At 46.5% G+C, this 14285-nt stretch overlaps 1 protein-coding gene across 1 annotated transcript in view; it reads left to right on the plus strand.

Annotated features, from left to right (window-relative positions):
• Window positions 1–14285, plus strand: part of ARAP2 (ArfGAP with RhoGAP domain, ankyrin repeat and PH domain 2) — a 1270949-nt gene that overhangs the window by 111518 nt on the left and 1145146 nt on the right. The window contains exon 3 of the mRNA XM_086964430.1: window positions 3470–3543. Coding sequence (XP_086820556.1) covers window positions 3470–3543 — 74 coding nt within the window. The remainder of the gene's footprint in view (window positions 1–3469; window positions 3544–14285) is intronic.

Here is a 14285-nt window from a genome sequence, read left to right on the forward strand (position 1 = left end):
CAAGCACACTCTCTCCAGGTGGAACATCTTGTGCATTAAGATTTGCTACGCCTAGGCCAATAAGGACCCTCCTGAAGGTATCAGAGCTCATTCCACCAGAGCTAAGTCTTCTTATTCTGCTTTGGCCAGAGGTGTTCCTGGTATTGATATTTGTAAAGCAGGAACTTGGGCCTCCCTCCATACTTTTGCAAAGCATTACTGCTTGAATTCGGAGGTTAGGAGGGATGGTCATTTTACTCGATCTGTTTTGCAAGATTTTTTGGTCTAGTCAGGTGGACACCCTCCTCCAGGAGAGGTATGGCTTGGGGATTCTATTCAAACGGTGAGGAATCCACAGGCAGAAGTATCCATCAGAAGAACAAGTTACTTACCTTCGGTAAGGCTTTTTCTGGTGGCTACAGTATCTGCCTCTCACTGTCCCACCCATCTCTTCATTGTCCACCTGTTTCTACCAAAAGATGCTTTTACTGTTTAACATGAGAGTTTTTTAATACGTGTTAATCATGCTTATGTTTTAATAGTGGGAAATGCTTGGTCTGTTGCTTTTTTCCATGCCTTTTTTGGTTATGCTTTTGTATATATATACTTAGTATACTATGTATACATGTGAAAATGTGTGGGTCCGCCCGTTTGCCTCAGCGGCATGGAAAAACTGGGTGGAACTGACGTCAGCATGCTGACGAGGTCTTCTTGTGGCTCCGATTATGTTATTGGGAATCGTGAGCGGAGCCGTGCTATTATGACGTCCTCGTGGGAGAGCTCGGAAAGAATTTCCTCAGAATGCTGGAGCAGGGGGTATTCAAAAGGTGATGAATCCACAGGCAGATACTGTATCGACCAGAAAAAGTGTTACTGAAGGTAAGTAACTTGTACGTTAGGCTCATCACAGATGGATGAAGATGAGCTATGTTTTTGGGAAGAATATAATTTCCAGGTTGTGGTAAATGAGTGTTTGCTAGCAGAATGTTCATTGATGATCATTATTGTATATGAGTATCATCAATGGTAATATGGATAAGTCCAGCAAACATATGCCTACAGGTATGGTGGTCTGAAGGGAGGTGGCTGAACGTTTTAGAGGAGCTGAATGGAAAGTTTGCATGATGTAAGAGAAACTAATTAGCTAGTGTCTTTGGGTAGCTTTAAAGTGAAATGTGTTGCTTGTGTTACCATTTCCAGTATCACCCAGTAGGAGCCAATTTGGTTTGTAAAGTTATACATTGACATAATTCAGGCAATGCAATAGTTATGTTTTATATATATGCATGGCATGGTCTGTAGATTGCTCCAGGTGAACACTAACGGATGAGGATTGCAAGGTGCACCATACTAAAAGGATCTTATTTAGAGTTTAACAATGTGAGAGGGGTTACTTGGTGAAACAGAATACCGAAAGATGGAGAGCATCAGATAAGCAGAGTGGAGGGTACACCCTCAATGAATGTCCACATTATTGTAAGGCAACAACAACATAGTTTGCACTGTTAGCCTCCTCTCTCCCCATGTCCTTTATAGATCATGTTAGAGTAGGGCAGAGTCTGTAAATAAGCATTTTTCTCAAGCAAAGGTGGCTACTTGCAGGGTTGGGCATGAGGTCAACCAAGGAGAAAGGGTGTATTAGATGATACTTATTGGCTGGATATCGGTCTGTAGGGGGATCAGTACCTACCTCATTAGTTCTGTACACAATAATGTAATGACCAGAAGAATGCTACTGACCAGGTAACACTCTGAATTCTGGGGCTCCTATCAAGTTGAGCAAGCCTTTAAATACCTTGTTAGAAGAGGGCAGATGTTCTAGAAGGTAAGTAGTCTTTTGCATAAATGTATGAATGATGACTTTGACATAGAGTATGGTTTCTGGATTTCATTTAAAACTGATGACATTCATTAAAACACTTCGAACCAGCGGTGTAAAAAGAAACATTGTGCCTTATTACAGACAATGTGCTGCCCACAGCATAGATAGGAACAGGTGCCTACCCTCGGGGGTAGCACATTAGAAAAAGGCTGTTGGTAGCAGACAATCCACATTTCTCTTTGCAGGCAGCACATGGCCTGCTTTGGAAAGGAAGCAGTGATTCTGCTGCATAGTTTGCGGTGAGGAACTGCACCCACCGGCAGGGACATGTCTTTGGGTCAGTGGGAACCCCTTTCACACCCCAGCATGGGTCATCTTGGTGGATGCACTGATTGTGGGGCATCTCTTTGTGGTGCACAATCAGTGCTCCTCCATACGGCCCGTTTGGTTCTGTACTTGCATCCATAAGATTGTAGGAACAGAGGCAAACTCTTTTTCTCAGGCTTGGGATTGTCCCCATGCTAATGAGGGAACACCTCTTAGAATTGTGCAGATGCACATATAGGTATTAGTACAGTGGAGCGATTTGTATTACAGAAGGAATCACACAAACATCTGTAGCCTCTTCTGTAATTCCAAAGGTGCCTGGGGACACAGAATGTGGCCCGTGGTCCACTTTGTGGAATACAGTGGTATAGCAAGAAAAGGCTCGCATAATACATGAAAAATACAACAATTAACCTAGTGCCATGTTGGTATCTCAATACAAAGAACAGGCCAGTGTGTCACTGGTTTGCAGTAACCGAGAACCAAGCACAATATTTATCTCCTGTTCCAAGGAGTTAATATTAATTGAGTCGATCTTTGCTATTTGTCTGAACGATAGAATTGCAGGAAGGGGTGCTTAAATTCCACCTTAACCTGTTGTATACTGCAATCTCATCTAATGAGCTGGAGACCTATCCCCATCTCTGACCACTCTTCATATGGACTGGAACAGAGCCACTTGAAAGACGAGTAGGAGTACTGTGACATGAGATAGGCCTAGAGATGGTAGTAATCATCACTGTTAAACACAGATATTAGCAATTTTTGAAAACAATAGAAAACAGTACAAAAAAAAGAAATCTGAATTTACAAGTAATAGAAACTGAGTGCATTGTACTCTCTTTTGACAATGTTTGCTTCTGGTCTTGCAAATGGCACGTTTTTCTCATGTTTCAAAGTTGTGGACTAACTGCCTATGGAGAATTTTAATATGATTCTTAAAATAAACTAAAAATAACATCAGTATATTTTGTACAGAAAGTGGGGCCCAGGATTTCTCACGAATATTTAAAATAAAACTATAACAAGATCATAGTGATAGTAACAATAATGAATGTAGTAAGACTGTGCTATTTTAGATCATGCTTCAAGCATATGCCATGGTCTCATTTCTAGAACAGACGGTAGCAGAAGGGCGCTACAGCACATTAAAGACTGAAGTGAGCCTGGACCCACACCAGTTTATCGATAATAGTGGGATGTCAGAATTTGTCCTGTGGTGCAGTCTCGGTGTTGTGCTAAAGACTACATTGTACTGGTCTGCTTTCTTATATGATGTCTAGTATAATGATAATATTCCAGTATGAGCCCAGCGGTATAATTTACTTTAATTTCTTCCAGTACTTTACACGAAAGAAGTGTTGGATTGACAAATCACAGGAGTGACGGAAATCCAGGAGCCTCTGCACAAATCTGTGAGTTGCATTTCAAATAATTTGTTTCTGAGACCATTTTGTGTTTCGAATGACAGAGTTCAGGTCGGCGTAATTGTTTTTTTTAATTCTCTGAATACATTGAAGATGTATAGTACCGTTAATATCACTGTGCACGTTGGAGAGACCTGATCTCGCTAATTTAGCATTCTGAAGAGTGACAGGACACCGCACACATGCTCAGTGGGAAACACCTCCAAGTGTTACTTTTTTTGTGTGCAGATGTATAAAGGGCAAACTCGACCCAAAGGTATTAGAGCGCTTTACCTGAGCACCAGTTACGTAACAGAAGGACCCATTCATTTTGTTGTAGGCTCAGGGAGATTAAGTGATTTGCCCAGAATCACAGGATGATGAGCCGATGCCAAGGCTCCCTCTAACCCACTTCTCCAGCTCCAAAGTCGGCAGCTCTAGCCGTGAGGCTACATACTCTCCCCTTTAACTATGGACTTCAAAAAAGCTCATCACCATCATATCCGCCAGGCTCCTTACATTCCTGCAAATCAGGGAGCTACTAAAGACCTTCCTCCTCTAGGAACAGGTCCGTCTGCAGAGTTCCCTTTCATCACTTCTTCCATTCCTGCTCTTGCCATACCCGCTCTCTTCCACACATGTGGCAAAGCCCGCCATATTCAGCTCTTGCTATCCTGTCCCACTGCCATACGGTGTAAATAGGCTGGCCTCCTTTACCAGTAAGCCCCTCCTTCCTTCAGTGTTTAACCCCCTCGACCCTTCCCATTGCAGGAATGTGTTAGAACAACAATATTCCAGGTTATATGTTGTCTAGATGTACCTATCATTCAGAAGCCGAATACGTGAACGGCCCATTGCTATTCGCTTTCCGCAAACGCCATCTGAAACGCCTGTGTGCTACTTTCAGATTGTACCTTCCATTTGTACCGACCTATTTGTGTGTATTCACATAGACATTTCTGTACTGCTTGTTAGTCCGGAGAAAACAGTTAGTTATACAATCTCTGATAGGTTGTGCATTCTCATTTTGCATTTGTATTCTGTTCTCGATATATTTTCCAATAGATCCAGTGTTTTCTACAGCCCTTACACAAAGAACACAATCACTGGTGCATTGAGAATCTCATGGAATCAATCAATCAGGCTATTTGTATAGCGCACTACTCACCTGTGAGAGTCTCAAGGCGCTGAGGGAGGGGGGGTAGCAGCTACTGCTCGAACAGCCAGGTCTTGGGATGAAAGCCAGCAGGTACTGGGTCTGACGCAGATGGGTGGCGAGGGTGTTCCATGTCTTGGCGGCGAGGTAGGAGAAGGATCTGCCGCCGGTGGCGGTTCTATGTATGCGTGAGATGGTGGCGAGGTCGGTGGAGTGAAGCTGGCGATTCAGGGTGTAGAAGGTGAGACGCTTGTTGAGGTATGCTGGTCCGGCGTTGTAAATGTAAATGTGTTTCAATTTATATAGCGCCTTCTACCCAGAGGTCTCGTAGCGCTGTATTTATACTGCTGTGGAACCCTTCCTGGCTTTCCTGTGAGATGTCCACTCCTGGGCACCCCCAAGGTGAAGCCAGGCAACCAAGCGCTGCTGGTGCCGTTGTGGAGGTTAAGCAAGCTATTGCCCAGAGTCACAGAGTGGGACCCATGATTAGACTAGGCACCGAGGCGAGAATTATCAGGTCCGGGGAGATTGAGTCCAAGAGCCGCCGAGGCGGAAATTGAACCCTGGTCCCGGGCCAGACCTCTGCATCAGGGTCTGCCGCTCTAACCATTGAGCCACGCTTCTCTTGTGGAGTGCTTTGTGAGCGTGGGTAAGGAGCTTGAAGGTGATCCTCTTGTTGATGGGAAGCCAGTGCAGGTCCTTCAGGTGGGCAGTGATGTGGGAGTGGTGGGGGATGCCAAGGACGAGGCGTGCGGAGACGTTCTGTATATGTTGAAGTCTTTTCTGGAGTTTGGCAGTGATTTCAGCGTAGAGGGCATTGCTGTAGTCCAGTCTGCTGCTGACGAGGGCATGGGTGACCGTCTTTCTGGTTCCGGTGGGGATCCATCTGTAGATCTTGCAAAGCATGCGGAGGGTGTTGAAGCAGGAGTGATGAGTCCAGGATGAACCCCAGGTGGTGTTCTTGGTTGGTGGGCGTCGGTGCGGCTCCCAGTGCCACCAGCCACCAGGAGTCGTTCCAGGCGGAGGGCGAGGGGCCGAGGAGGAGGACGGGTTCAGTTTCAGGCGACTATTCTCCATCCAGTCGGCGATGGCCTTCAGTCCTTTATGGAGGTTTGTTTTGGCAGTGGCGGGGTCCTTGGTGGGTGAGAGGATTAGCTGGGTGTCCGTGGCGAGATAGGAAGTGATGTTGGGGTTGTGTGAGCAGACGATGTTGACGAGTGGAGACATGTAGTCGTTGAAGAGGGTAGGGCTGAAGGATGATCCTTGGGGCACGCTGCAGATGATCTTGGTAAATTCAGATTGGAATAGGGGGAGGCGGAAACTCTGTGTTCTGTCGGTGAGGAAGGAGGTGATCCAGCCCAGGGCCTTGTCGCTGATTCCAGTGTCATGGAGGCGTGTGCAAAGGGTGTGGTGGCAGACGGTGTCGAAGGTGGCCGAGAGGTCCAGGAGGATGAGGGCCGCAGTTTTGCCATTGTCCAGCATGGTCCTTATGTCATTGGGGACAGCGACTAGGGCAGTTTTGGTGCTATGCTTGCTGTGGAATCCTGATTGGGACGTATCCAGAATGTTGTTCTCCTTGAGGAAGTGGGACGCTTGCTTGTTGATGATCTTTTCAATGACTTTCGCCAGGAACAGGAGCCGGGAGATGGGCCGGAAGTTCTTGAGGTCACTTGGGTCCGCTGTGGGTTTCTTGAGTAGTGCATTGACCTCGGTGTGCTTCCAGCTTTCCACAAATGTGGAGGTCTCAAAGGAGTTGTTCAGGATCTTCCGGAGTTGGGGTGCGATGATGCGGTTGGCTTTGTTGAAGATCTGATGAGGGCAGGGGTCGGATGGTGAGCTGGAAAGGATGTTGTTCATGGTCTTGATGGTATCGTCGTCATTGATGTGGGTCCAGGAGACCAGGAGGTTGCTGAGGCTAGGGGGTGGTGAATCAGTGGTATTAGCGGCTGTTGTTGGGGTCTGGGTGTTGAAGCTGTGGGGACCGTGATGAGCTGTTTGAGTCCGAGGTTGGCGAGCAGGGCGATGGAGTTGCTGTTGTCGGTTTTCTCGAGATGGAAATTCAGGTCTCCGAGGAGGATGTAGTTTGTGGACGCAAGGCCGTATGTGCTGACGATGGCGGAGATGAACTGTGCCCGGGGCCCGGGGGTCTGTAGACAAGTTTTCCTCTGAGGGTGAAATGAAATGAATGAAATGAAATGAAAAAGGGTTTTTAGAGCGCATGGCTGCCCAGGAGTGCCCCAGCGCTGAGAGTGCAAACGGAGGGGTGAAGGGAGTGAATTTTAAAGTTATTGTGGGAACAGGTATGTCTTCAGCAGTTTACGAAACTTCATATAGTTCGGTTCAGATCGCATCCGGGTTGGCAGAGAATTCCACAGGGTTGCTGCCATGACCGAAAGACGTCGCCCTCCCGTGCGGGCCTTCTTGACTCTGTGAACAGTGGCCAAGTTGCCTTGAGATGAGCGCAGGGACCTGGTAGGTTTGTAGGGGTAGAGCATAGTCCTCAGCATAGGGGGCCCTTTACCCTGCAGGGATCTGTGAGTAATACACAGAGCCTTAAATTTGATCCTTTCCCGGATCGGCAACCAATGGAGAGCTTTAAGCGTTGGTTTTGCTGATGCTCTCCGAGCGGTGCCTGTCAATAGCCTCGCTGCTGCGTTTTGGGTTCGCTGAAGGATGTTGATAGTGGATTCTGGGGCAGCCATGAAAAGGGCGTTGCTGTAGTCTAATCTGGATAAGATGAGACCTTGAATGAGCAGTCATGGGACTGTGTCGGGAGTAGGGGGAGAATCTTCCGGGCTGAGCGAAGTAGGCTCACACAGGTACCAGCCGTCTTTTTGGCCTGAGTTTTCAAAGAGAGGTCTTGCTCCAACCAGAACCCCAAGCTTTTGAGTTCTGTCTTAGGTTGTGGAAGGGCTCCAAGACACGATGGCCACATCGAGATGGGAAAGGATGTTATTTGATGACCCAGAAGCATGAGCTCTGTTTTTGAGCCATTTAATTTAAGTCTCGAGTCACACATCCAATTATGGATTCCTGCAAGACAGTCATGCAGATTTCCAAGTTTATCTATTTCAAGTGAGAATGAGACCACCATTTGGGTGTCGTCAGTGTATGTGATCGCTTTAATCCCAAAGGGGGTGACCACATCCTCCAGGGGGGCCATATAAATGTTGAATAGTGTAGGGCTCAATGAAGAGCCCTGAGGAACCCCACACTGGAGGGGGAAAGACTTGGAACGCACATTCCCTTCACAAACCTGGAAGGTTCTGTCCTTCAGGAAGGATGTAAGCCAACATAATGCGGTGTCTCTCACCCCTAAATTAAGGAGTCGCTGGATCAGGATCCCGTGATCTACAGTGTCAAATGCAGCGCTTAGATCCAGGAGGATCAGTAAAGCCGATCCTCCCGAATCCAAGATGCACCTAGCTTCTTCGACCACTGTCAAAAGAGCGGTCTCAGTCCCCTGACCCAGGCGAAATCCTGTTTGTGAGGGGCGAAGTAGATTGTTAGTTTCTAGGAAGGCCGAGAGTTGATGATTAACGGCCTTCTCTGCAATCTTACTCAAACCTGGCAGAAGAGAGATTGGTCGAAGGTTTGAAAAATCTTGAGGGTCAAGTCCTGGTTTCTTCTGAAGAGCTTTAACTACTGCGTGTTTCCAATTAGGGGGAACCACTCCTTGGTTAAATGAGGCATTGATAAGGTCAGTGGCCAGATGCGAGATGGTAGGTCCCACCTGTTGAATGATGTGAATAGGGGCTGGATCATTCGGGGATCCACTTTTCATGCCTGTTAGAGCCTTCAGGAAGTCTTCATTGGATATCTGGTTAAAACTGTCCAGAGTGGGGCCTATAGTTGCGGCAGTAGAAGCCGCAGGAGCATTATTGTCAGATTTTGGTGGAAGGGATTGTAAAATGTTTGTTATTTTGCTCTCAAAGAAAGCTGCTACTTGGTTGCATCTAGTAACCGTGGATTCCTGTATTGAAGGGGTATTGGGTATTTTAAATAACTCTTTTACTATTTTATAGGTCTCCCGGGACGAGTTGGAGGCAGATTTAATTTTCTCTTAAAAAAAAGAGGCTTGGGCTGTTTTCCGGGCTGACTTATAAGTCCTCATGGCTATTTTGTATTTCTCTTTGTTGAGGGGGTCCCAGTCCTTCCTCCATTTCCGCTCCAGAGTTTTGCAGATTTTTCTTAAATTCCTCAATTCTTGGGAGTACCATGGGGATTTGAAGATTTTGCTTTTTTTCTTCAAATTTTTCTTGGGTGCTACTGAATCAAGAGTGGTGGTTAGCCATCTGGTAAAGTTAGCGTCTGCTTTCACGGGGTCAGGGTCCGCGAGAGGGGCAGATTGTTTTAATTCCCGAGTCCAGTTCTCGAATGAGAGTTTGGACCATATTCTCTCCTGGGTTCGAAGTACTTGCACTTGGGGAGTGTCTAAATTGGTTTGCCATGTGAACGGGATGAGAGAGTGATCAGTCCATGGTAGTGGGAGTGATGGTGAAATTTCTATTCTAGAGATGTTAGCGAAAACTGGGTCTAAAACATGTCCTTTAGCGTGCGTCGCCTCAGAGTTTTTTAAATAGAGGTCGAACGCCTTCAATTCTGATATAAGGTTGCTTGCAATTTTATCAGCGCGATCATCAAAATGAAGATTTAGATCTCCTAGTAAAATAAAATTGGATGTCTCGGTACAGGAAGTAATTGTGGTATCTAGCAATGAGCCTACGAATTCTCCTAGGCTTCCGGGCGGGCGGTATATAAGAATACCAGAGAGGGATTTGTTTGGCGTGATTTGAAGGGAAAAGTGGACGCTTTCGCAGTCCGCAATTCCTCCCTCTTGTGTCCGACATGTAAGGTTATCTCTGTAGACTATCGCTAAGCCGCCTCCTTTTCCCTGAGTTCTATTATGGAACTGTATTAGATAACCATGGGGTAGCATGTTGACAATATCTGCCTCGGAGTTCGAGGTCAGCCATGTTTCCGTGAGGAATAGTATGTCCAGGTTAGTATCTTGGATCAGCAAGTTAATTTCTGTAGAATGTTTAGGTACAGATCTACAGTTAAGCAGAGCAAGGCTTACATTCTTTGGTGTGTGGCGATTAACTTTCCAAATAGGCTCTCCCTGGGGAGATGGTGGAAGTACGGGGGGAGTGGTTGTGGTACTGAATTGTAAAAGTTCATCTCGTGAGTATTTGATCCGATATTCTGGTGAAACGGGCATAGTGTCTGGCCCTGAGCCCAGTCCGGCCCGGACGGGCCCAGACGGGCCCAGACGGGCTTGCCTCTGGCGCGCCTCCGGCGCTCCATCGGCGCGCTCACTGCGCCCACCTGCTGCGCGTTCGGGAAGGGGTCTTCATTTTATAGTGAGTGGGCCCAAATCGCCCAGCCACTAGAGCGCTGTCCAGAACCCGTTCCAAGATGGCGCCCGAAGTTCTGCGCCTCGAGGGGGATTGCTGTAAGTGACCGGGAGCCCTGAAAACGGCTTCGTCTCATGCACTTAAGTCTGCAGGGAGAAGCTGCTCACTACGGTCATCGGGGGCAAGTTTTAGAGGTAAAATGACAGTATTACACAGTAAAATTCGATATTGCCAATGATTAAAAGCGCAAATGATTTTACAACAAACAGTGCTAAATAATATTTTTTTAAGACTAAATTCTATCCTCCCGGCTTCCGCCTCAGGAGTCCTTGCATTCAATATGGTAAGTGGACAGAGTACTGGCTCTTTTATAGTGAGTGGGCCCAAATCGCCCAGCCACTAGAGCGCTGTCCAGAACCCGTTCCAAGATGGCGCCCGAAGTTCTGCGCCTCGAGGGGGATTGCTGTAAGTGACCGGGAGCCCTGAAAACGGCTTCGTCTCATGCACTTAAGTCTGCAGGGAGAAGCTGCTCACTACGGTCATCGGGGGCAAGTTTTAGAGGTAAAATTACAGTATTACACAGTAAAATTCGATATTGCCAATGATTAAAAGTGCAAATGATTTTACAACAAACAGTGCTAAATAATATTTTTTTAAGACTAAATTCTATCCTCCCGGCTTCCGCATCAGGAGTCCTTGCATTCAATATGGGTGGTGTTCGGGTCGGTGTGGATCTGGAAGTGGAGATGTTCGGCGGTGCTGGAGGTATCTGCTCTGCTGGTCGAGATTCTGAGGTTATTCCTGTAGACAATGGCAATTCCTCCTCCTTGTCTGTTTTTGCAGTCCCTTATGGTTATCTTGTAGCCATCTGGGATGGCAATGGCAATGTCGGGTGCAGAGGAGGAGTTCAACCAGGTTTCTGTTAGGAAGGCGACGTCTGGGGAGGCTGAGTCGATTAGGTCCCTGAGTTCGATGGTATGCTTGTGGACAGAGCGGGTGTTGAGTAAAAAAGAATCTGATGTGGTTGCGTCCTGTCGTTATGGGTGGGGCGGGACGTGCAGGTGTTCGGTGGCTGGTGAAGCTGCAGTGTCGGCAGGAGAAGGGTACGTGTGTGAGCCCCAGGTTGGCCTGGATGCAGTCCGGTGATCAGCCGGTGTTGAGTCTGTGGAGGCAGGGGGCCTCATAGTGACATCAGGTGTTGTGGTGCTCGCGGGGGCAAGGGGGTCTTGCACTGGGCACGGTCCAGGCGCAGATGGGTACAGACTGGCATGCCTTAGGTTCGCCAGCTGACCGTGCATTGGCCACCATTAAGTAGGGAAGGGGGGCGGGACTGTAGGTGGAGAGGCGGAAGCGGGCTGCGATGGAGGGTGGGGCCACGGGGATCTAGCGGCGGGAAAAGGCTGCCGGGAATGGGTATAGGACCAGTAGGGATACTGTCTTGTGCCCAGAATGCAAGTGAAAATGAAATTAATGAAAACAAATTAAATTTAAGTGAGAACCAGGGGACGAGTTTCCTAGCAGGAGCAGACCTGACCACGGGGCGCTGAGTGCGTCGTGGCGTCGGTGCTCAGCCGGCGCGTACCTGGAGGCGAAGGGCTTCCAACGCAGATGAGTGGAGCTGCTGGGGAGAGTGTGAGCCTGGACCAGAGGTCTAGGTGGAATAAGTTGAATAGTTTGCATCCATGTTTTACCATGTGCTGTGGTACAAGGGGGTGGTACAAGGGGTAACCAGGATCTAGACCTTGGTTTCCAGCAGTTCAAGCATACCAAGTGCCTCTCCCCAGCAGTGGCAATTCCACCAGTTTGATGTCTCTTTCAGTGTTGGGGATACAACGACTAGTGTTAGTGCTCCAAGTTTCCTTTTGTGCCAGGTTAGCAACTCCCATCTTTTCCTGGACGTTTTACTTTTCATTCATTGGACTTAGATTATATTAGTAATTACTACCTCGATCCTTGAATCCATTGTTTCCTTATAAATGTCATTATACCCGTCGGGATTTCTAGTGACCATCAGTTAGCGTCCATTAGCCAACGGGTTTTCAGTTGTCATTTCCCACTTGTCTAGTTCACATCATTGCAAGTGGCTCTCATTGCAAAATTATAATAAGTACAAGAACAATTTTATTTGTGCTCATCATAGCCCATGATTGTGCCTCTAGTTCAGTATATAACTTGCATGGGCAGAATTTTGTTTTAGGAACCCACCACAAGCACTGTTGAATTTCGGGAGTACTGAATGCTCAGGATGTCTGGTTTCTATTCTGCCTCGTGCCTGTTTCTTTGTCCACCCTACACTTCTCTAGTTATGACACTCATGCAAGCTCTTTTTCTTCTTCAATTTCTTCCTTAGTCACTACTCGTCTATCTTTTTCGTCCTCCTTCTTTCTTCCTTTTCTACCGTTCTAGGTTTTGTTCTGGGTCGAAATCTAATAATGAAAATTAAGTTTTGGCTTATAGAAATAAGTACTGTTGCCCACTGATTGCAACCACTAGCACAAAGTAAGCACTTCTCCAGTTCTCATCTAAATCGGGTTGTACCGTTAGCCTCAGTGCAGGAGTCATTGATGTGATGTCGCCATTGCCCTTTAAACCTAGTGTTGTGTGTGACAGAAAGTCCCAGTATGCTCTTGGGATTGCACAGCTGAGTTAATGAGACACTGAGATCTGCCACAAAATTTGACTTCTGTTAAGATGAAAAACATAGGACCAGTTGTGTTATGGTATTGCTGTTGTTGATGTTTGTCGTGCATTTATCAAAATATCAGCAGGGACAAAAAAGCTGGGTGACATAAGTCATGAGATTAACAACAAGCATTTGCAATGCAATAGGTCTCACATTATTACATTATTATTGCAACACCAATAGCAATAGCTATTGCATTGCATTTTTGCATGAGCGCTGCTACAGTCTCGACCTAAAAATTAGCTGAAACACTGGCGCGGAGAGAGGGAGAAGAGAGAATAGAAAGCATTAGTGATGAGGCATAGGGGATACAGAAAAAAGAATTGTGCAAGGACAAGAGAGAGCGAATGGCAGTTGAGACAGCTGCAGTAAAATGAGTAGAGCGAGAGAGAGAAGAAAGGATAGAAATGAGGCGAGGCCAAAAATATGTGTAAGGAAACATCCATCTGGAATTTGGAGGGAGAGGGGTAAGAAATACAGAAATAAGTGAAGGGAGCAACAGCAGAAAGAGTGGTGTGACGGTCAAACCAAGAAATATCAGGCCGACAGACAGACAGACAGACATGGTGAGAGGTACGAGAACAAAATATGGTGGTGAGAGCTTCAGAACAAGAATTAGTCTGGAGGCGAGTTAGAGAAAGAGAAAAAGGGCAACAGATAGAGAGGGGCCACTAAGCAATGCTGCAGGAACAAAATGACATCAGATGATAGAGAGTGGACAGAAGAAAATGATTGAAGAGGAGATGACAAGGATAGAGTGATAGGAATGGGAAGAGGCAATATAAGAGAGCAGAGAGAAAGTGGAGCCCAGAAAAGGGTAAAGTGCGACAGAGCTAAAAATACAAGAGAGAAGGACAAAACCATAACTAATTTAGGGAAGGGCAGAAAAGGAGCAAATCACAGAATAAATATATTAGAGATTAGGGGAAAGCCAGACTGGAGAGAGGGCTTAACAGTAAATGTAGAAGAATAACAGAAAAATACAAATTAGAAAGTTTCGATAGACATTGGGCAAGACAAAAGAGCAGGAGAAAGTGATATACAAAGGGAGCGAATAAGGGTGCAAGAGGATGAGTGAGAGCGAGACAGTGAGGAGAGAAATTGAGGTGTGGAGAAGGAGAGAGAGTGAGCGTTCAAAACAGAGGTGAGATATAAAAAAAACAGCAGTTGCATACGTAATTTAAAAAAATACGGGGCCTATTGCATTGCAAATGCTTGTTTACTTTGTTTTCTTTTCGCTTCTATCCAAAAACAATAACAAGAAAAAAATTAAAAGTAGAGCGCCACCTGTGTAATTAGGCCAAATACAAAGTGTACAGAACTGCCACCATACAATGCATCCACTGCAACTGTGCATTAACTAACAGTAATCAATTGGTGATGTAGAGAATGCTAGAAAGTCAAAAAGTCTGGCATACCTAGTCCTTGGGATCATCTGGACTATCGTTTGGTGGTATACCGGGGCTTATGGCGGAGGCCGGGGGGAGCACTTGTGGTCAGGGTGCAAAATCTATCACCTAATAGTGTAACTTGCGTATGGAATGCTGTAAACCTT

This window comes from Lissotriton vulgaris, chromosome 3_2, assembly GCF_964263255.1.
Source record: "Lissotriton vulgaris chromosome 3_2, aLisVul1.2, whole genome shotgun sequence".
Taxonomy (NCBI): domain Eukaryota; kingdom Metazoa; phylum Chordata; class Amphibia; order Caudata; family Salamandridae; genus Lissotriton; species Lissotriton vulgaris.